At 43.4% G+C, this 26,430-nt stretch overlaps 1 protein-coding gene across 1 annotated transcript in view; it reads right to left on the bottom strand.

Annotated features, from left to right (window-relative positions):
* Positions 1-25,595, bottom strand: part of EGFLAM (EGF like, fibronectin type III and laminin G domains) — a 176,045-nt gene extending 150,450 nt beyond the window's left edge. Inside the window, exon 1 of the mRNA XM_024123207.1 lies at positions 25,499-25,595. Within this exon, the coding sequence (XP_023978975.1) occupies positions 25,499-25,595 (97 nt within the window). The remainder of the gene's footprint in view (positions 1-25,498) is intronic.
* Between the last annotated feature and the right edge of the window lie 835 nt (positions 25,596-26,430).

Raw genomic sequence — 26,430 nt, 5'->3', positions numbered from 1 at the left:
AGTATATTTCCTCGCCCCTTTGACACTGGGCGTGGCCATGTGCTTTGCTTTGGTTTCAGGGTAAGCAGTGTGTATCTATTTCCTTGCTCCTTGTCTTTAAGCTTAGCAGTATGTGACCAATGAGTGTTAGCAGACATGATGCCATAAAAGGTTTGATATGTTCTGTGCCCTTGGTCTTGCCTCTTTTTTTTTTTTTAATACTCCTTGCTTTTTTAAAAAAAATACATTTATTTATTTATTTATTTACTTTTGGCTGCATTGGGTCTTGTTGTTGCTTTTATTACAATGGCCATTGTTGCTGCGTTGGGTCTTTGTTGGGGCTTTCTCTAGTTGCAACGAGCGGGGGCTACTCTTCGTTGCGGTGCGCGGTCTTATCGCGGTGGCTTCTCTTGTTGCGGAGCACGGGCTCTAGGCACGCGGGCTTCAGTAGTCGTGGCTCGTGGGTTTCAGTAGTCGTGGCTCGCGGGTTCTAGAGCACAGGCTCAGTAGCTGTGGCGCATGGGCTTAGCTGCTCCACGGCATGTGGGATCTTCCCGGACCAGGGTTCGAATCCGTGTCCCCTGCACTGGCAGGCAGGTTCTTAACCACTGCGCCACCAGGGAAGTCCTGGGCTTGCCTCTTGTGCCTCTGTCATTGCCATGACAACCCCTTCAACCAGAATCGACATGAGACCTATGTGGGGTGGACCTGAACCTAAACTGTTACAACACATCAAGCCCAGAAAAACCTGCACCTTGAAACAGCACTGCCTGGCTGGGTTCAGCCAAGATCAGTCTGATGCCAGCCAACCTGCAGAGACATGAGTGGGAATACATAATAGCTCTTATAAATCATTGAGTTTTGGAATGGTTTGCTATCCAGTAATAACTGACAGATGGAGTAATAAAGAAAAAGAAAAGAAAGAAACATCAATATAAAGCGTTCCTACTGAGTGAACACATGCAGTGAGTGGGAGATGGGGGTCTGGAATCTACTTTTCCTTAATAGGTATCAATTTCCACACGCATCTCCCAGTGTGGGTATCAACCCCACAGAATGCTTACAGAGAAATACTTTTCCTACAAATGGCTCCCTAAATGGGAGTCACATGTGTAGACATCAAAGCTTATACGCTGTACTTTATGAATAACAATAATAATAATAAAGACTTTCAAGAAGAATGTTGGCTTCTTGTGCAATTTTGATACGATGCACTAACATCAGGAAATAACCCCATAAAACCTATAACTCCACTACTTACATCTTGAGGAACCACATGTGAAGACACTTTTGGGGACTGACAAGGGGCAACTGCTAAGGAAATATATGCTTTCGGTGTGAGTAACTGTTTACAGTTAAAGTATTTCAGGAATGGAAGAAGACCTTAAAGGGGAAATTCTTGGCAGCCCAGTCTTCGTTCAGTGCCTGTACAATTATAGCACTGATCATTTAAAATAACACATTTAAATTTATGTAATGTATGTGACGAAATGTAATCCTTTCTGTCATTCTGGGGCCACTAAGTATTGTCCTCCTTATTTAATTTACTTTGCAAACAAGGAAACAGAAGTTCAGAGAGGTTGAAGGTCTTGTCTAAAGTCACACAGCTGAGACTGGGACTCAAACCAACGTCTTCTGCCTTCAAATCCCATGTTCTTCCCAGCACACCACCTACGAGGACAACTGCAAACCAGCCTAGATTAGAAAGCAAAGGGTCTTCGTAGCTTGAAACACTAGACAAATGAAAAGGTCAAAAATAAAAAGCCTTATTAGACTAGACATTCTCAGTAAACAGCAGTCCTAACTCCTCTGAGTGGAAATGAAAAACATATGGAGTCAGAGGCTTAAAGGCAGAAATAAAAGCTGCAACCTAAAAGCAAACAGAACACAGGAAAGGAGCTTTCTAACAGAGTTTTTCACAAGGGCAAATCGCTGTTGTATGTTCCATAGAGAGAGGAGTAGACGGAGAGCAGGGGGGATATTTTATCTCACCAAGTATAATAATAATAAACGTTTATATGACTCGCTATGGAGTTATGCCCTTTCCTTCCAACACTGGCACAGACTTTGACTCCTCCAGAAAGTTCACCTTGATTAATCACTGCCCACCCTCCCAGCCTTGGCCAATCTGCTTACACATATATATACAAAATTCTCCTAATATCAACACATACCTTTGCAAAGTGGACTTAAATTGCCTATACATATACATGTGAGCACTGTCCCCTTTGTACATCTGGAATCTTTGTGGTTTTGATACAGGAATAATTAACTCACTGACTGAGGTTACTTGTTTAGTGTCAAACAGCAAATGGGGGGACATGAGCCATTTATAAATGGGATGGATTTCAGGATCTGAAAGATAAAAGCAAACTTTTAGGTTGTCTGCTCTTGCAAGAGACCCACAACTAAGAAACTAATCTTTTCAGTGTTTTTCTGGTAGACTTTTTATTTAGGCCATGGAGACAGTCACAGGAAACACGACAAAGCCATTCTTCAAACAAACTCTTAGCCCTATAAGAACAAAGGGGCAGGGCTTCCCTGGTGGCGCAGTGGTTGAGAATCTGCCTGCTAATGCAGGGGACACGGGTTCGAGCCCTGGTCTGGGAAGATCCCACATTGCCGCGGAGCAACTAGGCCCGTGAGCCACAACTACTGAGCCTGCGCGTCTGGAGCCTGTGCTCCACAACAAGAGAGGCCGCGACAGTGAGAGGCCCGCGCACCGCGATGAAGAGTGGCCCCCGCTCGCCACAACTAGAGAAAGCCCTCGCACAGAAACGAAGACCCAACACAGTCAAAAATAAATAAACTAATAAACTCCTACCCCCAACATCTTCTTAAAAAAAAAAAAAAACAAAAAAAAACAACAAAGGGGCAGTCAATGAAATTGAAAGGCAACTCGTTCAAAACAGATAAAAGAAAATGCCTTTTTTTTTTTTTTTTTTTTGGTCCACTGCATAATTAAGAATTTTCTGTGCAGGAAATTGTTAAGGCAAGTTATCAGATATAGTTTTTTCAAAAAGGATTTGACTAAGAATATAATCTGTTTCCATAATTGGGGGCGGGAGGGAAGATGAGAAAGGTCACCTATCTTTGTTTAGAATGAATTACCACGTGTGGCCAAATTGCCTCCTTGGGCTCAGTGTTTCAAAACTGAATATTCCCAAGGAGGGGCTGGGATTGCCATATGAGAAAACCTCACGGGAACAGCAACACCGTGGAGGCCAGGGCCACCTATTCTGCTGTTATTTCTTGTCATGGAGCTCCGGTGGGCAATGGAAATCCGAAAGGTGATCTTCAGCAACCGGAGAGTGTCTCTTTGGAAGCCACGGAGAGCCCGGTGGAATTCCCTGCTTCAGCCTACACCACCGAGACTGCAGGTAAAAATATTTTTAAGAGTGGCTTCCTCTTCCCAGTTCTGAACACGCAAAGCGGAAGGTTTTTGTTGCCTCCCAATCACTAGAAACTCTTGGCATATAGTTTTATGGTGATATGGTGTGTCCCCTGAAGGTTAATTGCACTCTCCTGGTCATGTCACCTGAACTAGGCAAAGCATCTTCATTCCGCTGCCATTTCAAATGGGAAAAATGACAAGTATGCATCCCCCAGACATGACGTGTACAAACTGCTGGAGGCCACTCTGTCCTCATCGGTCAGCTCCTTCGCCTGTCCCTCTCTGGAGCGGACACGGCAAGTGGCAACACAGGGGCTGGAAGTCGGGTGACGAGAGAAGCTGATGGTGGCGCATTAAGCAGAAAAGCAGAAAACCGCCTCCCCCCCGGAATCCAGACTTCAGTGTGGCGTTTGGCAAATTCAGCCAACCTGGACTGAATGTGAAATGAATATGCATGTGGACGTGCGCACATGTACAGTCATATTTATCTGCCTTATTCCACCAAGTGTTCGAAGCAACTGAATAAAATAGGATTCATGCCCTTAAGGAGCCTACAGTCTAATCCAGAGAGAGACCTGTCCAGGCATCTCTGCCACGCAACACAGGACAGGGGAAGTGCTAGAAGAGTGAAACTGACCACAGTAGGGTTGAGAGGGGAGAGCAGGATTTCTGATGATCAAATAAGGCTTCATGGAGAAGGCGCCGTTTGAGCTGAGCAGAGAATATGGATAGAACTTAAATAGAAGGCACGGAACAGAGAGAATTCCCAGCAGAAGAAATGGTATGAGACTTCCCTAGGTGCAGTGGTTAGGAATCTGCCTGCCAATGCAGGGGACACAGGTTCAAGCCCTGGTCCGAGAAGATCCCACATGCCGCGGAGCAACTAAGCCCATGCGCCACAACTACTGAGCCTGCGCTCTAGAGCCCGTGAGCCACGACTACTGAGCCCACACGCCTAGACCCCGCGCTCCGCAACAAGAGAAGCCACCGCAGTGAGAAGCCCACGCACTGCAACGAAGAGTAGTCGCCACTCGCCGCAACTAGAGAAAGCCCGCGTGCCGCAACGAAGACCCAACGCAGCCAAAAATAAAAATGTGTAAAATAAATTTATTAAAAAAAAAGAAAGAAAGAAATGGTATGAACCCAGGGATAGAAAGAAAAAGGACAAGAGGGCTTGGAGAGTGGTCAGTGATACATTTTTGGCTGGAGCCCAGATCCACCTCCAGTGTTAGTAAATAGTGAGAGGTCCGTGTGGACAGTGGGGGACAAGAGTATTTGGATTTAAATCTTATTCACTATATTCCTTGGGCAAGTAGCTTCACCTCTCTGTAGCAGAAGCTGCCAATGCCCATATCCCCTCAGGGAATCAACACTGTTCCAGAAAATTGGCAACCTGCTTGCCTCTGCAGAAGGCTGACAGCATGTGCTTGGCTTGCGGGTAGGGTAGGGCAAAGGTGCTGGGGAGTTCACATCTCAAGAGCAGCCCTCAAGCAATGACGTATAGGAGTTCCTTGGCCCGTGGTGTAGAGCCCTGTTCTGCAGTCTCTCAGAGGGTCTGCAGCTGCCCCCTGTGGTAACCCACTCATTGTCCCATTATTGACACACCTCTCTTGCTGTTATCACAAGCCCCCTCCCTCACTGGGCTTTCTGGTGTCCAAGTCCTTGCCATGCGGTCTGATTTTGGAGAAACCCAAACTAGGACATTCTTTAAGTCTCAGTCTCTTCATCTGTCATATGGGGATAATAAAGCCTACTTTGAATATTTGTTGTAAGAGATAGATAAGATAATGGATTAAAGAACGTAGCAGGGTACCTGACACAGCAAAGGCTTGAGAACTACTGGTTATTCAATACATGTTAGAGATCCATGAATTCTAGGCCATCTGATAGAGTGGGAACGGCTGAAAGGTTTTAGGTAAAGGGGTGCTTTGCAGAAACTCCAATGGCCTTCATTGGAGGACTTGGTCTTTAGTGGAGGATTCTGGCCTTCACTGTAGGATGGAACAGTGCAGCCCCCTAAAGCTCCTCAATATCCATTTCTCCACTTGTTGCAAGCACATGAGTGGACTCCACATGTCCGCCATGTGACTAGTTCTGGCCAATGGCTGTGAGTGGAAGTTAGTGTGTCACTTCTAGGACAGAACATTTAATTGTCAGAGTAAGATCATCCAACACCCCCTTCTCCTTGGAAAACTGATGAAATTCTAAAGAGTGGAGCTTGGGTCACCGAGTGAAGAGGCAATGGAAGTCAACCCCTAGAATCTATGATAACCAGGTAACATAAACCACAGGTAAATTTTGTTTTAAGCCACTGAGATTTTCTAATTGTTTGTCACTGTAGCATAACCTAGCTCACCCTGACTAATACAGATGGCAAGGAGGCAGAACGACAGAAGGCAGGTTAGTTAGGAGTCTATGGTAAGCCTCGAGTAAGAAGAGTTTGAGCTAAGATCTAGAAACTGGAATGTGGAGGGAGAGAAATAAAAGAGCAATTTCCACGGAAGACAAATCAGCAAGTAGGGGAGAAGAGAAAAGGACTTAAAGATGACTCCTGGGATTCAAGCTTGGAAAACTGGAAGATGGTATCTTAAAAGAAAAAGGCAAGTCTAGAGGAAGAGTGGATCTTGGAGAGGCTGGTTTGGTATTATAAGACATGAGTTTAAAGATGTTCTACTTTATACAGTACCATCAAAAGAAGCCTTCCTATGCCCCCTCTCCACAGAAGGCAGGAATTGGGGGTTAATAACGGGTAAGCAACAAAGGGTTTCCCTAGTATTTCCCTCATAATAATGTGTGGTAATCATGGACCCAATTATAGGACATAACGATGGGATGGCTTGTACTCAGGGCTCTTGGCTTATAACCCAGTACTCTTCCTACCCCTTAAAACCGCCCCAGTATTGAAGAAATAACACACATCTGGTCTACACAACCAGAGGAGGGGTTACTCAACAATATGGTTAATGTAATATTGTCTAGACAACTGAATTATGTAACTTGTAAGGAAAATAAAGCAAATGCTTGTCATCTTTTTCCTTCTTATAGTTGAGAATGTTCTACCACATGAAAAATTAGCATTTAGGTTGCCCTAAGCTTTATTCTGTAACCAAAACCTACCACTTCTCTCCAAGAACTGATAGGAGCCCTATATTTTCTCAACTTGTGGACCAAAGTCTCAGGAATTGAAAACTCCACTCTCAACCTTAAATATGGACTCCTCAATTAGACCCTTTGATAACATTTTATGAAATTATTTAGTTTTCCTAGTTAAAGTTCAATTGCAAAATAAGGGCTTTCTATTTGACCAGAAGATGAAAATAAATAATATTAAAGTGGAGGTCCTTTCTTTCCCAGCAATTTGTTTTTTTCATTTTCCAATTTTCAAAATGACCGTCTTTCTTTCATAACCTTTTAGTATAATTTTACTAATTATACTAAAAGTCCTAGAGGATGTCAAGAAAATTGAGTAATACAATAAAACAGCCTTACCATATATTTAAGACCTTTTATCTTTAACAGTTTCTTTTTAAATCTCTAGACCATCTAAAGGTGTGCACTGAATTCCCATTTATGTAAAAATAAATTAATAATGGTATGTATTAAGAAATTATACTGAAAAAGAAGTTCATAATGTATCTTTCAGCTTTATAATTAGTTCTGTAATCTGTAATCAGATGATTTAAATCTATTATAGTTAAATTACAGACTAAGTAATTTCCATTTCCAACAGGAATCACTATACCTTTGGAATTCTGCAGAGCGTTAATGAGTTTTAGAGAAATGACTATATTTCTTATTCACTTTATTCCCAGCAGTTAGCACAATACCTGGCATATGGTCCTTGCTAAATAAACAATTGCTGAATAAATAAATGAATATGTAATCATGAGTAAGTGATTGGCAAAAGCACGTTCATTTGTCATTGCTCCCCACACCCCACTCAGGGGATGAATGATACTCACTTCTGTATCTCAACTCAGAGCACTGATTCATTTTCTTCTGATCAGTTGGGTGCCCATTCTGACTGGATCGATCCTTTGCCTTACAGTTCATTAAACAGAAATGTGCCTGCCTCTAGAGAACATGTGATTAAGGACAAGGACGACTGATCTAAGAATCAGAAGATGTAGGGTCAGGTCCTGGCACTCCTGTGACTCTTTCTGTGTAAAGAGATGTGTAAAGGAGATCATTAAGCCTACTACAAACTAGGCTCTGTGCTAGGCACTTCATAGGCATTATAGGCTTTAACTCATGAAACTCCAAAAGGTAAAGGATTTATTCACATTTCACACATGAAACAAAAACTGACCTTCAGAAAAATTAAGGATCTTGACCTAAAGTCACAAGTCTAAGAGGCAGGATTGTAAAATCGCTCTATCTGACTCCAAAATCTATCACCAGTAGCAATGCTAATGATATAGACAAGAGTTTTGCCAACTCTGAACACCATACACATACGAACTATCATCATAATCTGTCAGTCTCCTATATGTCTATCGTTGCCTTCATAGATACTTCTTGTCTGACGGCAACGAAAACCACTTAATATATTGGTGGAGTCCTTAATTTGCCTGATCTCTGTGGTAGGGTCTGGCCAGGCCTGCTATGTTCAACCCCTTCTTGGTCTATTTAGATAAGACCTGACTGTCTGAGCATGTTCATATGTTGGTCATCATTTCACAGGTGCCAAGTTACTGTTCAGGAGTGATGCCTGCTCACGATTTTATAAATTTGGGTCAAGCATAGCAAGATGGTGCTGGTGGCACTGTACCCTGCACTCAGATATTCAGTCCAGTGATCTGGCTTTCTAATAGCAATTTTATATCCATAAAAGCTAAATATGCTGGAGTTTCAGGGTCTTTGGCTGAGGATTAAAGAGGTTTTGTCAGCTCCTACTCAGGGCTTCTCATGACCTGGCAGGACCTCCTCTTGACTCGGCCACCAAGTCAAATGTGTCTTCCTTGCGGAACTGGAGATTTGGGAAGTTGTGCTTGCCTTACACCCCACCCCTGGGCTGATACCTCATGATACACTTGGCTGAGAATCCATCATTTGTGCTTATTGGAGAGAACTATAAGATGTAAAAGATCTGACTGTCAGAGTACTCATTTGGGTCAAGTTTCCAACCCATCCTCTGCAGGCAACTTCAGCTCTGGAGAGGCAGAAAGAAATGACTAAGAAGAAAGCCCAGCTCTGTCACTCAAATTTCTGCCTCAGTTTCTTCATCTGCAAGATGGTCATGAGATAAGACCTACATCTAAGGGATGTTAAGAGGAATAAAAGTATATTATTTCTAAGCACTTGAAATAATACTTGGCATGTAGTAAAGCTGTATGAGTCTTTAAGGTTTTTAAATTCTGAAATAATTTACTAATGACTGTATTTTTTTTTCTTTTTTACATACATGTGTCATTAGAGAAGACACAGGTTCATGGACGAAGGGTACTCAACTCACTGAAAAGCATTTCATTGATTTGAACTCCACCAAAGCCAGGTTAGTTGACAACTTCATCAGGGTTTGACAGAAGCCTGTGTACAGCCTACTGCAAAGAAATTACCTGTGCAAAATATGAGTTTGAACAAGTGGCCAGGAAACTTGTCTTAACAAACCCAAATGAAACAACTTTTTAAAGTACTGTGAGCAATAGAAAGTCCTACTTACTTCCTGTATTAACCAACATCCTAGATTCCCTCTCAAGTGTCCTTGATACTGATGGCCCCAGTGCCCCGGAAGGCTTGCACTGGCAGGGCTCCACTCTCTGTATGGCCCTTGGGCATCCACTCCCCCCACAGCTGAGTGGTATGCTTACCAAGGGTCAGTTGCATTGTTCCTGGTTGTTATTTTAATTACGTGACCTTCCATTCTGTAAATGGATGAAATACAAATATAACAAGAAAAAACTGTTTCTTTGAAAACTAGGTTGACTGCTTTGGGATAACTCAATAAAGGTGTTTTCAAAGCAACAACTGCAGCTACTCTAAAAGACTGAAAAATCTGGAAGTTTGCTATACTCAGATAATGCCCTATTGTTGCAGTTTATGCTTGAAGGATGACTAAGAACTCCAATCAGTGGGCCCATGTTAAAAAAAAAAAAAAAAAAAGAAGAAGAAGAAGAAGAAGCATTATCCTGACATCCAAGCATTGTCAAATAAATCTCCCACTACTATCTCTCAACTGAAAATAAAATGTATCTATATTTAAATTGTCCCTTTAACTGACTCTTCCAATTAACTGACCAATCCAAATTGGAGCAGATAGGAGAGTTTCTACAGTAATTATATGAGAATAGTTACTCTTGATAACAACTTCGAGGCATGTGGGAATCTTAGTTCCCTGACCAGGGATCGAACCGGTACCCCTTGCGGTGGAAGCGAGGAGTCTTAACCACTGGACCACCAGGGAACTCCCTTATTTTTCCTTTAAGACAGAGTTATTGTCATTACTTTAAAATATGAGCAGAATGGGGATTCTAGGATATGGGTCAAGTCTACAATGCTTTCTATGTGTGTGTATTTTGGACATAGTCATATATGGCCCATTACCTACATCAAATGGAGAACTTGAGGGATGACCTCACACCTGTCTAAGGCTAACTCCCCTGGACTTGCTGTAACACCCCCATCTTCGTTGTGTTTGGGAACTGAATCAAGCTATTTGCCAGGACACAAGAAACTTTCATCAGGAAAAAAAAGGTTATCAATAATGTTAATAATGAATACAGACACCATAGAGGCAGCAAACGAAAGAAAGCAGCAGGCCTGGTGATGTGCACTATCTGAAGGCTTAGGCTGACTAGGGTTCTGGCAAAATGTGGCCCTCTGCCTGTTTTGTAAATAAAGTTGTACTGAAACAGCCTTATTGAAACATATGTAAATTTATTTACATATTGCCCTTGGCTATTTTTGCTTTACAATGGCAGAGCTGAGTAGTTGCAATACAGACCCAATAAATAAAAATGAAATAAATGACATATGCATTATCTGGCCCTTTTCAGAAAAAGTTTGCTAACCTCAGCTCTAAAGGATCAATTCTGTACAAGTCAGTCTTGACAAAGTATGACTGTACTTGTGTTTTTAAAAAATGTCCTGGAACTTTGCCATAGTGGATTAATTCCTCAAGGTTATCCCCAACAATGAGAAGCAAGCCAAGTGATTCACTAAGCCACTGACACTGTCTTATGACACAAATTTCCCCTCAATTTCCCCTTCAAGGGTGCCTCCTAGAAGGATGCACTTAAAATCATGCCGTGGAAATAATTTCAGATGAGAATTTTGATCCTATACAAATGTACTCTTTTCTCTGCCCTAATACCACTGTCTTTCTACCTGTGGGTCTCTGTGGCTTAGAAGATGGTGCTTCTCACAGACCCTATATTTTGGAGCAAACGAGGAGCTGAGCTGAGAAGGTAGCTTGGGCTGCCTTTTCACAGATCATTTGTTTCTCCAGGCATGGCACTGTCACAGGAGCCTGGGCTAAGGGTTCATTACCTCTAAACGTTCAAGCAAGACCAAGTTCAAAAAGAAAGAGATAGTCAGTGAAAATAGAACATGAGTCTCTACCTACCCCATGGTCATAGGGGTGGTGGGTCTAGTAGACAGAGCACTAGGTCAGGGGTCAGAAGGCTTGGGTCCTGCTGCTGATTCTGCTACTAACAAGATGCATGACCCCAGACAAGTGACTTACCTTCACTAAGCCATATAGGTTTAGGCAGCTACCCCTAAGGTCCCTTCTAGTGCTAAAATTCTTGGATTCTATGATGCCAGCCTTAGGAGGCTGTGCTATTACCAGTGCCTGGCACATAGCAAGCACTATACAAGTGTTAGCTGTCACTACTGCTTTGTGAAGACACAAGGCATGCCTTTAAATGTAAATGTGGGTTCTTCCCCACTGTAACAATCAACAACCTAAACTCAAGTTCTAAATAACAGAGCATAACCATAAGCAACGAAGACTCCAATTTCTACTGGCCTTCTCAATTAGCACAAATGAATACAGCCTTTTTTGGGGGGGGGCGGGTAGAGGGTGGTTGGTGGTGATGGTAGTTCTTGAATCTAAAACCCAAACAGTCACCCTTCCTGAATATCTCCAATTGGAGAACTGGTTTAATCAAAAGTCTATTTTGTACTGCAGTATAAATTTTTTCCCCTGAAAAACTTGATATAGGTTGAGACTAAGAACTCGAATTCCTTGGAGTATCCAAACATCTTTCCCCTTCTTCTCATAATATATAAACTCCTTGTGGGGAAAGCGGAGGGGGCAAGGTTGTCCATCAAAATGGTAAATGACATTCAGTCTTGAGTTTCCAAATATAATTAGTCAATTATGGGTGTAGAAGAACTGTTAGTACCCACCATAATCCCTCAGGCTTCATCACTTCAAAGCTGGCCAGCCCACTTCTAGCTACCAATCTTTGCATCTTTTGGCCTAGGAATTTTCTCAGAAGACATAGAAAACTGCTCTACCCATAAGCCTGGCAGGCCAGAAGTGTCAGGAAATTAACACTCATCCCCAAAGCAGCCCTCCCCTGGTGACAGATGGAATTGACGTAAATACCCCAGCTCTCTCACCCCTCAGGTAGGAAAACCCTGTGCTATGTGTTCTCTACCATTTTCTAGAGTTTCTCCCATGAGTATAAGCTCTAATCATCACAGTGTTAACTCGCTTGATGAGAAAACCTTCACTGACTGCCTTTTCAGTGGACTCCTTGTCTCACTTCCCCACTCTTTTTTTTTTGTTCTGTTTTGTTTTGTTTTACCATTCATATAACTTATTTTAATTCAAATCTTTATCCTATGGTCTGTTCCTGGGAAATCCAAATGAAGACAATAGGTGTTACCTAATTAATTCTTTAAAGTTTGAATAATAAGCATTGATCTGTAGAATATCAGGTACAAGATATTTATAGCCAAGAAATCAGAACAGAGTTGAAAAAAATATCATCATCATAAAAATGAGCAACAAACCTAACGGAAGTGGAAGAAAGTCCAAGCTCGCCATAGTCTTCCCCTTTAGGTCAAATTCCCTGGAGTTGTAAGAAGTTAATTTGGGTTCATGGGGCTTTCTCAAGAGATGAAGAATTATCTTCCATTCATTTCATATGTGTTCCAGAAACCTCTGAGTTCCTAGAATTTCTATTAAGAACCCTGGACATCACTGCAATCATTTCTCAATACCACACAGCAATGAATAGGTCAATCTCAATGTGCTCTTAGCCAAGAAGCCAGCAGATTTGGGCCCAGAGGACAAGCTCATTCTCAAAAGATCAAGGTTTCTATTGCTCTTGCAGTTACTTCATGAATTTACAGCAGGCAGCCTTAAGCTAAATCAGACCTGATCCTCAGAGAGTTCTGAATGCAAGCTAAACACAAATCAAACCCTCATGGTTACACCTAAGGAGGAAAATAGTAGAAACAGAGCATATATCACAAAGCAGTGGTACCAAAGGTAGAAATTAGGGTCCCAGCAGGAAGAAGAATTTACTTAATCTAAAAAGATTGTAATTAAAAGATATCTTACAGAGGTATGAACAGCTCTGAGAAACAACTAGGGCTGTTGATGCACCCAGAGACCAGCAGCAGTGAAATGCTGCCGGTACCCAGGGCAGAAAACACAAGAGGAGAAAATACTGTTCCTGGTGCCAGCCAGAGTTGGAAGCCAAGGACGGCCAGGAGATGCAGTTTTAGAGAAATGCAACTGCTGCCAGCAAAGCAGTACCAAAGCAGGGCGGAATCAGGCAACACGTACATCAGGGTCTCTCCGCTGCTCTCCTCTGATCTCCTTCCGATGCCTCTCGTTAGCTGAACCCAAAAAAGCCAAAGGGCAAAGCAGCCTGAGTGATGCAGTAAGGCCAGCCCCAGGAAGGAAGGAGCAGGGCAGAGAAGAACAGAGAGGAAATGTGGAGGGAAGAGCAGGACGAAAGTAGAAAACCCATCGTTATTTGGGTGCAGAGCAGAGCATGTTGGAACCTCACTCAGTGTGGGAAAAACTTTGTAGTCATTTCCTTTGTTTCCTTAATACTTAGTTCATCTTTTCCATCACTTTATTATGAAAATAATCAAACACTACAGAAAAGTGAAAGAGTTTTAGAATGAACATGTGTATAATCGCTACAGGGATGCTACCATAAACATTTTACTCTACTTCTTTTATCACACATATATCAACAATCTATCCCTGTCTCCATCAGTGAATCTGATTTTTGATGTATTTCAAAGTAAATTTCAGACATTACTTCCGCTTAAATACTTCAGCATCATATCATTTACTTTGTTCATTTTTAATTCTACTACAATGCAGTTTATTTTCCATACATATATATATGTATGTATGTGTATGTATATATCAAGAAATTAATCGGTGAATGGGTCAATCAATTGACCCAGTTGCTTTCAACTGGGCCGCCCAGTAGCATTCATTTTATCAGGTATGACAGTCCTTACAAAACAAAGACCAGAAAAACCTTTGCAAACACTCTAGCTTTTGGCTGCTTTACTTTCCAGGGATTAAAGAATTGATCTTCGTAAGTAAGCCAGGGTCAGCACAATAAAACTGAAGAAGACTGCTAAGTACTGTTTTCCTCCCAACCTCACAGTCAGATCTCATTATGACAGATGGACTGGCTTTATCCCTTCCCCTGCAACCTGACGTTTTCTATCATACCGCCAATGCCATTCCCACACACGTCTCATGTTTCTTTGGTCTCAAAGACAACTGGAAGAAGGAAGGGAACTGAACACTGGACTGTTTTAACTCATCCTCCCCCGCTATCTTTTGATGTATGAGTAAACAGCATTATTGCCTTTGCTTCTTAACCTTCCAAAACATGATAAAAAGCAGGTCTAAGGCAGCCCCAGATGTTACTTCAAACTCTACCTCTTCTCCAGGTATTGAAAATGACTTATTTCACATATTGAAAATGACATATTTCAAGTATGGACTTGATCGGAAGCTCCTTAAAAACCCACAATTCCAATAGCCTCTGGCAGCATGGAGGTAGGAGTTAAATTATATACTGCTACAGACTGACTCCTGGGCCATTTCCTTCTCTAAATCACACTGCAGTGTGGGTTTTCAAAGGTCTGCTCAGATTGAGAAAAAATGTTGGCACAGAGAAATGACACCTTTTCTTTATCATGAGGGAGGAAGGAAGTGAATTTGGGAGCTGGGAACACGATCAAATTAATCACATCATGTTAAAAAGTATTTGCCCCAAACGAGGCCATCGTTTTCCACTGTATAGCTGTCTGGGAAAGACCAACTGAATGCAAGACACTCCAGCAGGCGATGGAGGGGACACACAGGTGAAAACATCATAGTGCTTTCCTTCACAAGTTACAAATCTAAGACAAGGCATGGGTCAGTACATCAAAAACATAATACAAGACAAAATGGAAGAAAAGCGTAAGGGCTTCTGGCTGGGACGGTATGTGAAGACCTCACAGAACGGCACTGAGCCATGCTTGGAAGCGTCACTGCATTTCCTTGGGCAGAGATGAGGGAAGGATGTTCCAAGGGGATGGATCAGCTGGACAGGTCCACCACTGGGAAGCAAAGAGGAGGACGGTGGAAGAGCAAATAATCGAGCTTCGTTGGAATACAGATTGTATTCAGTGAGAAGACAGGAAAAGGAAGTGGAGGCCATACTGTAATAGACCTTGGATGCTCAGCTTTAGAATTTAGAAGGCAGTAGAGAGCCAGAAAGGAATATTAAACCCAAGAGTGACAGGATTAGAACTGCATTTTAGAAGGAGTATTCTGGCAGAGAGTATGGTTGACTCAAAATGGGGAGAGAGCAGGTATCATAGAAATAGCACCTTTTATACTTGTTATCTTAATACCACAGTAAAGAAGGTAGCTAAGGAAAATTTTCTTTATATTCCGACTGAAAATAACCTCTTTCGGGGTACGGAGCCATATAGCTGATACATGAAAATCTATCACTACTATAGTAGCTATATATAATCTTGATACAGGATCTTTCTTCTTGGTTTTATACAAAGGTCAAAAAGGATGTGAGCTATTTTTATTAAACTCTATGCTGGTTCCAGATCTTTTGTCAATGAAATGAACTTTATGACTGATCTAGACACCAAAACTCATCATGTGATGATATAAACTTGAAGAATCTAGAATATGAGATTAAGGAAATGAAATTCCTTTCAATTCCATTTTCACGGGAGCCTAAGCTCAATTATACATTTGTGTCAATGTTGTCAATATTTGGGGTTATATCAAATATGGGAAAACTGCCATCTCTACCACTACATAAACTCTATAAATCAAAAAGAACCTAGTTAATATGGACTAAATTTGGAGTTCCCATTATGTACCCAATGTTTAAGTACTTTCCTAGCTGCATTTCCAGTCATCATATTATTTCACTGATTTATCAGATAAAACCCTTGTGGTAGGTATTATGAGCCTTAACTTTCAGGTAGAAATCTAAGGTATAAAGAGATTAAATACTCTGTCTGGGATCAGGCAGCCATAAATTTTAAAACTAGGATTCAAACCCATGTCTCTTTGATTGGATTCTTGTTACAATTCCTCCAAGCTGCAGGGATGTGTGTTATGTGTGTGGGTTGTGGCCAAAGCCCATCAATTACTCCAAAATAGCTATCAAAGGAAGGCTTCTTTTTCCAACCTAATGATTTACTTGTTTAACTACAGCCATTAGGAACTCCTAGAACGTCAAAAAGATGCTGAAGAAACTACCAGAAAGCCTTGAGACTTGAATGATAAACCTTGAAATACTCACACTGAAGGTGTAGCAAATATTATTTCCACTAAAGAAGATGGCTAAAAAGTGGAGGAATGGGAAGCTGGGAGGAACAACAAGGCCAGGCTGAGTGTCCTGGGTGTCCCTGAGACCCCAAAAGGATCTTCTATCGGAGACACTGGGGGGATTCTGGAGCTATCCTCCAGCCACTACAGCTGCTCCTCATTTGCAAACAGCCCCTCAGTCATCACGTATTCTGCAAAACACACACCAACCAGTCAGGAGTATGACTGAAAGCAGTACCAGTTCATTCTACAGAGTGTCCTATGACACGCATGGAGCCTCTGCAAGTAAAACGTGGGCGAGTCTTGTTGGCAAGGTCCCTCCTGGCTGCAGAGCTAGACTCAGGGCCATCACAGTGATCATGCTCTTATCCATCAGCTGCAAGAAAACCTCTGGATTGATGGGAAGCATCAGGGGTTACGGGTTGACAACTTGGGTTCATGTCCTGGCTGTACCTGTTTCCTCTTTGCTAAGTCATCAGCTCTTGACTTCCCAGTGGGGCAAGGGTTACAAGATCAAACGAGATCATTTCTCTAAAAGTGCTTTGGAAAGTGCAGTGGTTCAACAAAACATATCAATTTATCTGGGGGGGGGGGGATCATCTTCATCCCCATCAAAGCAGGCTGTGGTGTCTAAAAAATGATTTTTATATTTTAAGATGCATCTCTCACTGAATAAATTATTCTACCATGAATACTCCTTTTTGTTATGGGAGACAAATAGAAGGAGCTTCTAGAAAACTGTGGTAAAAACTGAAGTTCTAGCTGACGTTCCTTAGAAATTCACTCTAACCCACTGAGTAATTATTTTATCTTTTAAAAGGGATTTATTTTACTTTTTGTAAAATGTAGGAAATATGTAGCAACAAACAGCATGTAGCCACGTAAACATATACCTATTTTTGGACCCTACTGCAAACTGATATAAGTCAATTTGGCTGCCTGGTTTTTAGGATCTTTTATTAAATCATGGTAGCCTCCAACAAGTCAAGATAGGTGGTAACTATCTGCTTTTCAGCCACGTTGAACACTACAATGAAAGCAAATTCTAGGCCAAATTCTGCCACATATATGAACAATTGATGGGCAGGAAGTTGCAAAAATTCTCAAATAACTTACTCTTTTAACATCCCTGTCTGTTCTTTTAGGAGCTCCAAAGCACTGCGTGAGAGACAATCCACCACATCTGGTCATTGTCTTGCTGTGTACACAGCTGAACTACATTTCCCGACCGCCTTACAGTTAGGTTGAGGCCCTGTGACCGCGTTCTGGCCTGACACATAAACATCTCCCACACAAGCCTTCTTTCTTTTTACCTTCCATGACACCTTGGAGGCCCATTTTAAAGATGGTGGGAACTTCCCTGGTGGCTCAGTGGTTACGAATCAGCCTGCCAATGCAGGGGACCTGGGTTTGATCCCTGGTCTGGGAAGATCTAAGCCCGTGCAACTAAGCCTGTGCACCACAACTACTGAGCCTGTGCTCTAGAGCCCGCGAGCCACAACTACTGAGCCTGTGTGCCCTAGAGCCTGCGTGCCACAACTACTGAGTCCACATGCTGCAACTACTGAAGCCCGCGTGCCTAGAGACCATGCTCCACGACAAGAGAAGCCACCACAAGGAGAAGCCCACTTGCTGCAACTAGAGAAAGCCTGCGTGCAGCAACAAAGACCCAACGCAGCCAAAAATAAAATAATAAAAAAAAAATTAAAAATTAAAATAAAAAAATAAAGATGGTGGCATTACAAGATGAAGGTATTAAAGACAGAGTGACTCAGGTTTTCAAGTCACCCTTTGGAGAAGGGCAGCCCAGGAGAGCTGCCCAACAAGAAACATTCACCTTGGACTTGGAGTAAATGAAAAATAAATCTTATGTCAAGCCACTCAGATTTAGAGTTGTTTGTTACAGCTGCAAGCACCTTGCTGAGGCAGATGCATCAGTGTTCTAATGGCAGGATCAACAAATCATCCAGAGTGATCAGGCAAAGGAATCTACTGTTAAGTGAGGAAGAGACAGGATTGAATGGAGCTCTGGCCCAGTGCCAAAGCAGCTCGATTGTTGGGCTACCTGAATTGTTACCCTTTGTCCATGCAAAAATAGAGGGGCATGTACAATCTTTCTACCCAATCACGTATTTCACCAATGAAAACATTATTTCTAACATAATTTGTTTGTGCTAATTAACAAACCCTCTAGCCTGGATTTTTGATAGCATCACTTGAAATATCTTCCCAGCCACCTTTGAGAGTAGACATCATAGTAAAGTTCTTCAAGTGGCAACTAACCAGCCCTGGAGTGTAGACTCCTGGCCAGCAGAGAGGTGAATTCAAAATATTTAACCACTGGTATGACACAGCCACCAAGACATTAAAAAAAAGATGTAAACTCTTATGCCAGACCAGTACCTTCTATCCTGGATTACTTCAAATGTTAATTAAGCACCTTAGGGTAGAGATTAAAGTAATTCACACCATGACTGTTTATACCGAAGTATTTAAAAAATAAATTACAAGCAAACAAGGGTCTAATTCACAGCCGTCATCCAGTTTATTTAGGTCTCTGCTCACTCTAAGAATTACCAGCAAAGGATAATGGGACCTATTCCTAAGTGTAAGATTAGATCAATAAAATTAGCCATCTGTCCAAGGAAGGCTTTAAACTCAGGTTGTATTTAAGTATTCTGTTTCCAACTGCCCAGATGTTACAGAAAAGTGCCTGCTGATACAACTCCTTTTGCACAATGTAAACCATTAGCTGGCTAATATAAACTTGTTGCATCAAGAAAAATAAATAGCATTAACACTGCATTAAATCTGATTCGGGATTTTGGGTGCCCTGTCAGCAAACACAAGTGTTAAGATTTAAATTGCTCAGGATTTGCAGAGTCAGACAAAGAAAGCATCTTCAAGTGTCTTTAGGGGGACGGGGAGGAAGAGACTGGAAAAGAGATCAAAGCTTCAGAAAGTGTGTCCTTGGTTAGTCTGGTTGGTTAAGTTAATAATAATTGTTTAATTATATTAATACATTATTATTAATAATTTATTAAATTAATAATTAAAATTATTATTAATAAACACTAATAATAATTAGTGTGAGTATTATTAGATAGTAACATCCCATCTTTGTGTAACACTTCAGTTCTTTCAAAGCACTAGTCTGCTTTATTTCCTTTGATTCTTAAAATAAGCTGGTGGGGTTATCTGGGGTAAGTGGGGTTTTTTTTTACAGCTCTGGAAGTGCACGAATCATTAATAAGAAAAGGAAGAGCCAATGGAGCCCAGTCTCTATCTTTCTATGTCACTGGTAATGGCTCATAAATTACTCCAAACTGATGATCAGTGAGCAGACCCTGACCATTTCCTAGCTCTCTAGCTCCATGGAGATTTTCACAGACTCCCAGTCACACGCCAGTCTGGATAATTCTCTTTCAGGAACAGCTGCTCCTTGCCGCCAACACCCTACAAAACCTCCACATGACAATTACCAGACAAAAACTGTCCATCACCCTTAGGGATACTGTTTCTCAAAAGAATCTACTCGAGCAAGACCACAAACCTCACAGACACATTTCCAAACCCCAAATCAAGGCATGTGGTTGACCAAAGAGTCTTTCTGATTTGTCAATTTATCTAAAAAATTGTACAACTCAGTAAAATTAAAATTATGTTATCAATCATACATTAACATGTACAAGAAAGGATAAAAGTACATGAACTCATAAGTGTCTATGTTAATTATTCTGATGCCTGGAAATACACACATTCTTCTCCCACCCACACCCCCTTCCAGATTAAACAATCCCAATTTCATAAACATTGCCTTCAAGCTTCAGGCTTCTAATCCTTTTTTAATGCCTTGGTGTATGTATTACCTCATTTAATCCTTAAATGGTAGGTTCTTTCCTTATCCTATGTTTACAGACAAGGAAACCCAGGTGTACAGAGCTAATATAACTAGCCCTATGTCACCAAGTAACTAATAATAATAATTTTTTAAAAAGTGTCAGAACTTGAACCCAAATTTGTCGAATAGCAGAGTCTGTGCTTTCACCCAAGCCTTCCGGCTCGGCCAGGAGGAGCCTTCCTGAAAGAAGGAGCTGCGTGGGAGCGGGGGTGGAATGGGCCTGGGGGAAATGAGGGGCAGGGGCTGGTCATATACAGCCTGGCTTCTTCTTGATGCTACTGAAGGGTGTCCCCCCGTGTGCAGCCATCTCTCAATGACGGGGTTACTGGGAAAGAGGGAGAGTAGGAGGACCTGCCCAGAAGAGATGTCCTTCAGGGGCCTTCAGAGGACCTCAAGTCCCGAATCCAACCTTCGGACACCCGGCAGAGAGTCTAAACACTGGGGTTGTTTTGGCTGAAATAACAGATGCTTGCTGTCGAAGTGGAGGCTGTCGGGGTACCGGACAGTACCTGGGGTGGAGGCAGGGAGGCTATGGGAGGAGCCCAAGTTCTCCTCCGTCACGTCCCTAAGTGTGGACTGTGAACCACATGCACCAAGTGACCTGAGGTTCTTGTTTTAAAAAGCAGATGTCTGGGATGCACTCCAAGAATTCTTATCCACATAGAAGTTCAGCAGTAACTCTCCTGGGTCAGAAGTCTAAGATCCGCTCTGTGCCGGCTCTGGAAACTGCGCCCTCTGCTGGCAGCAATTTGATTTGATTTTCACCTGAGTCTCTTTCTGCCCCCAGGCCCAGACCCCCATCCCATGAGATCGGGGTTCTTCAAGGAAGCAAATGTCTTCCAGCGCATTTCAGGAGGCTGAAGCACACTTTGGGGTCCTTCTTCAAAACGACGGTTCACAACCAATGCAATCAAAGATGGGTTTGGGGGGTTTCTCCTACAAACTGCCATTTAGTCTCTGCAGCATCTCCTCACCCTTTCCCTTTTTTTTAATCCCTGAAATAGCAGGTGCACTTCTAATACCTGCAACTTGCTGTGACCAAAACAAGTGGCAAGGGTCTTGACCAGCTCAAAAGATTCTCTGTTGCAATCAAGATATCACGTCACTCATTTAGTCCGCTGGGAGAAATACAGTCCTGCTTGCCTAGTGGATCAGGTAGGAGAAGGGAGGAGCTCCCCAGGATAACACTGCAGCAGTTGAGATCCCACCTCCACCTCAGACACCTGAGTCCCTGTTTTCCAGAAATCTAGCTCTGGTTCACTGGACCACTTTTGAGCTACAGTAACCCATGAACAGATGGACAACTACTCCCAAAAGAATTCTAAGGTTATTAAAGCCCTGGACTCAGGGAAGCAACAAAAAGCAAAAACAAAAACAAAACCAAAAAGAAAAACACCACTCAATTCCTTTCTGGTCAAGTCACTCTCCCATGAGAAAGAATTCTGAGAAAAAAGTACTGCCTCATGTTACACACATTTACTCCTGACCGTGACCTCTCTGTCCCTTTACCTCATAGAGAATCAAAGGAAAGAGAAAGAGAAAGAGAGGCAGGGGCTTCTTTATAGGGATGAGGTATGATGTGGAAACAAATGGGAGGGTAGGAGTGCTGGTGGAAGGAAGGATCAGAGGGAAATACTTCTGCTATGGCGCCAGAACTGCATAGGACGCTAGTAGTTAGGTGCTGGGGTGAAATATATATAATCCCCCTTAGGGCGTTTGTCACTCCAGTTTTCATCAAGAAGCAGGACAATCTGGACCAGCCTTGCGGAGGAGTAGGGTTGGTTGGAAAGGGAGGGGTGACATCCGGAAGAGCTGAGCCCCCCCCCAGATTACATGCTTTGGGAAAGGAACTTGGGTGAGAGCTTTAAGTGAGGACATAACCAGTCTCTTGTGAATTTCAGGTTACCCCAGGTGGGTGGGGGAAGTAGAAGAGGATGACCCCCGACCTTTGCTTGACCCTTTAGCCATTCAGCCTCACACTGGTAGCAGCAGAAACCACCCTGAGGCGCATGTATTCCCCACCAGCAACTGACAAGGCACACTGCCCTTGCTCTAACTCTGCTCTGCTCCTCCAGGCTTTTGTTTTTTTTCTTTCTGAATGTCCCTGGATCTTTGTTTTAGTCCACTTTTTCAGACAGAGAAACACTGAGGGAAAAGTGGAAAGGAAAAGATTACAGACCTGCATCTCCCCCCGCAAAATGACTGCAGATCTCCAGTCCTCCAGGGGAAAACCTTGAATTCTGAACCCTGACCTGACCTTGTCCCACTGACCCTGGGACCTCAGGCAGCTGGAAAGGCAGAGGAAAGGCCGGGCCCTCACGCAGCCCTCCAGCCCCTCTCTCTGTGCCAGAGAGTTAAGCTAACACCGTAAGTTACCAATCTGCCTGTGGGAACACACGTGGCTTGACACATGCTGGTCCCAACAGATGTGTCTGGATTTCCTTTTCCCTCCCCCCTGCCCTACATCAGAGGCACAACAGTCTTCCCTGCATGTCCTGGTGAGACTCTGGGTAAGAGAAGAACTGGAGACCACTCAAGGGGGTCTGGGTACTAGTCCCAGCTGAGCTTCTGATGTTAACTTGGGCAAGCCCCTTTGTCACACTCAGCCCAGCTGTACAATAGGGTGTTTCACTTCCTGCCAGGTCTGTGATTCGAATTTGGGAGCCCCACCCCGCTTCATCCAGGGGGAAGATGCCCTCCCTGAGGGGTTGCACACCTCTCCTAACCGGGCTGCTAAGGACTCCTTTCTGCTCCTGAATATCAGAGCCTGCATTCCCATTCAGGATCTTACTAGTCGGGTGACCCTGGGTGAGATATTTAATTTCTCTAAGCCACAATTTCCGCTTCAGTTAAACAGGGGTAATAATAGTACCCATCTCGCAGACCTGTTGGGTTGATTAAATAAATCAGTATGTGTCAAGTTCTTAGGACAGTGTAGAAAGCAATTAATTAACGTTCCTTATTATTTAATTTGACTTAACTTGCGAACTGTTCTTTCTTGTGAGTCTCAGCAAATGCAGAGGTTTCTTTATTAACGCTCAGTGACAGAGGAGTAGCTATCTTGGGGTGGAGGGAAAAGTTGTCTATGTTGGACCCAACTGAGACTCATAATTGAAGCTGCTGCTCGGTTTTTTCTCACCAGGAGTAGATGGGGATGGGAAATTTTCAGGTGGATTTTGAATCCAAGACTTCTCCAACAAAGCCGAACTTGTCAAAGGGAGATTTAGGAGTGTGAGGAGAAAGACAGGGTCATCCAAGTAAAACAGGACTGTTGCAGTACACCTTAGGGGTAGCCATGCTACCTTCAAAGTTCTGCACACAAATCAACTTCTACTGAGGAAACAAGGTACAAAGAAACTCCTGTATGGATACTAGCAGGATCTGCTGGTGTCTGGGGAAGATTATAAATCAGCTGTGGCTGCTGTCACATCAGAGCCAAGTGGGGCACACTCAGTCTTTAATCTGGACCAATTCTCCGGATCAAAAACTAATCTTTCCAAGGGTTGTAAATGAGCCCAGGAGGATATCTGCCCCCAAAGTTTACGAAGTGGCTGTCATTTTAACCTGAGCAGCCTTCCAACCTGAAAGCCAGTGTCTGGATAAAATTATAAAGTAATGAAAAACTCTCCGAGGCTGAACCTAGTCCAAACACTCCTTTTACCTCAAATTTCATACATTTAATGTGCTAAAATATTTAAAATGTAGAGTTTCCACTATCAAAACCCTATCTATGCTTCAAATAAAACCAAAGAGACCAACATGGCATATTCATGGCATGAATAACAGAATGAAACCCTGGATGAACCAGGTAGGAGATATTTGTAGGAGAGGAACTACAGAAAATCAGAAAGGAAATATGGTGAACCATATGAGCAGTTTTTACACAGCAGGCTTTTGTGAAATACTTTTTAAAAAAATTCTGCTTAAACGAATTGAAATCTATCCTTAAAAGAACACTACATACACTGCTCATGCGTAAGAACTACAGGTATAACCATGCATTGTTCAAAAATTGTGACTAGATGGTTTTATGTAAATAAACGCACAGAATGCAGATGATCACGTGTGGGTATCTTAAGGAGGAAAGTTAGAAAGAAGCCCTTCATTGAAATCCTTGAAGACGTGTGTCTGTGTGCATGTAGGAAAGAAACAATTTAATATAATATCACCTGGGACTGCTGCTATTTTCTCCAAAGTGAATGATCAGTGGGACTAGAATAGCTCATAATTTAAGTGGGCTTCAGATTATAATAACAATTATAAATTTCAAGGCAGGTAGCAAGGCGCAGGTGATAATAGATACAGCTTGAAGAATGAAGGCATCTTCCTGAGCAGAAAGGCAACAAGTCATATTTCCAAGCGGAGAGATCCTGGAGCAGCGAAAATATTTAAGCAGCCATGTGGGAACCTGCCAAGATTATTTTCTTTGCCCTCTGACAAATCTCCCCTGTTTGTCTCTTTCTTACGGCAACATTATTTGTGAAGACAAACTGTGCCTTCTGCAAAGTTTTGCAGACTGCATTCAAATAAAGTTACATTGTTTTCCATTGTTCATACGATGTAATTACTACCATAAGACAACCCCGCTTGCAAAGTAAACTAAGAAAAAACAGATTTTTCAGAATTCTAAATATAGTCTCAGCAAAGAGGAATAAAAATCATTATCCGAGAAACAATGCTTAGAACTTTCTTGCTTAGAATGTTCTACTTTGAATAATCTCACCACACAGGCCAAACCAAAGTAGGCAAAAACACAGTAAGACTTTCTACCTGTGTAACTAGAGAAAATTCAAGTTAGTGTGTTTCGAGTTCTCAGCAGTTCCCTGCAATAGCCCACAACGCTGTACATCTTTGTTTAAATCGCAGAGCAAAGACAGGAGCTCAAATCACGTAAAAATTAACCCGTTGGGTGCTCCTTTCTGAGAAAAGGGCCCCAGAGTGGAAGAGGATCCTAACAGCAGAGGCCACATCCCTACATAGTGCGTGGGAAGGACTGGAGATGGGCATAGGGTACACCAGGCAAATCTTCAGACACTTAACAGGAAATCGCTGGGCTCTGAACAATATGAATTCAATAAGCTGTTTAGAGACACAGGAGGAGCTGTTTGACTTTTCTTGCACAGTTGCAATCCTTGTAATTGAGACAGCATGATCGCTGCCCCAACTCTCAGTTCTCTGTGGTCAAATACAGAGGCCTCCACCTCTACTGTTTCTGGAAAATAGATCATTCTTTTAACAAACAAATATCCCTGGAACCGCCTGGCCTGGGAGGGGGAGGGCGAGGCTGGCGTCTTTTCTCGGCTCTGGGCAGAGAAGAAGCCAGTTAAGTGCCTCTGGTCAGGGGTGAGAGAGGCGGTGCGTGGCCCGCTTTGGGTCCTCGCTAGAGACGGGGACCTGGGCGCTCCGGACGTGATGCTCCCGGGAGCACCGAGAGCATTACCTGGTTTTCTGAGAGCTGCTCTGAGCGGCACAGCGCCGGGTCCGAGGCTGGAAGCCAGGAGCAAGAGCCGGAGCAAGACGCCTCGGGTTAAATCCATTTCACCGCGGGCGCCTGCGAAGTTTCACGAAGTCCTGGGCGCACCGGGAAAGGGCGTCTCCTGATACGTCGGGGAACGCGGCCCCCGCGGATCCCCTGACCGAGGTGAGGAGGCGAAGGGCTGAGGGCGCTGGACCAGGAACCACGGAGGAGTCCACGGAGGCAGGACAGCAGCCGGGAGGTCCGCGTGCGGGAGTGAAGCGGGCTTCGAGCAGCAGGGCTCTTCGGGCGGGCGGGGGGTGGGAGAGGGCGGGGATGGGGGCGGCGAGGGAAGCCGACGGGGAGGGACTGGCTGGCCGCGGGAGAGAGGGAGGGAGGCTCGACCGACCCGGGGATGGAATTACAATCGAGTGGAAGTGAGAGGGGCAGGCCCTCAGACAATTTACTCTTCGCCCACCTTTGGGGCAGAGAGCCCGCGCGTCAGCCCTCTAGCGACCCCCAGCGCAGCCCTTCCCGGCTGGTGACCTAGATTGGGGCGCTAGGAGGGGCCGACTTCAACCGCTAAAGACGCAGGGCAGGATTTAGGTGACTGCGAGGCCAGGACCCTCTGTCTTAGTCCTGATGCTGAAATCTTGCGGCGCCTCCCGCTCCCCTGGTATACTCCCCTGCGGCCGCGCCCCTCTAGGTCGCTTCCACCTTCCTCGGGTACTTTACCCAACACCTCCAAAGGTTGCTCTAGCCGGTCCACCGCACTAGGAGTAAGGGGGATATAGCAGAGGGAGGAGGAGAGGGTCTGTGATTTGCCGGGGGTGGGGGTGGGGGAGGGTGCGTAGGAGGAAGAGGGGGCGGGGCCGGCCAGGACAGAGGCGCTAAGAAGATAAATGGGATTTAAGGCG

The sequence above is a fragment of the Physeter macrocephalus genome, chromosome 8 (assembly GCF_002837175.3).
Source record: "Physeter macrocephalus isolate SW-GA chromosome 8, ASM283717v5, whole genome shotgun sequence".
NCBI classification, from domain to species: Eukaryota; Metazoa; Chordata; class Mammalia; order Artiodactyla; family Physeteridae; genus Physeter; species Physeter macrocephalus.
This window is presented reverse-complemented; position numbering and strand designations above follow the sequence as displayed.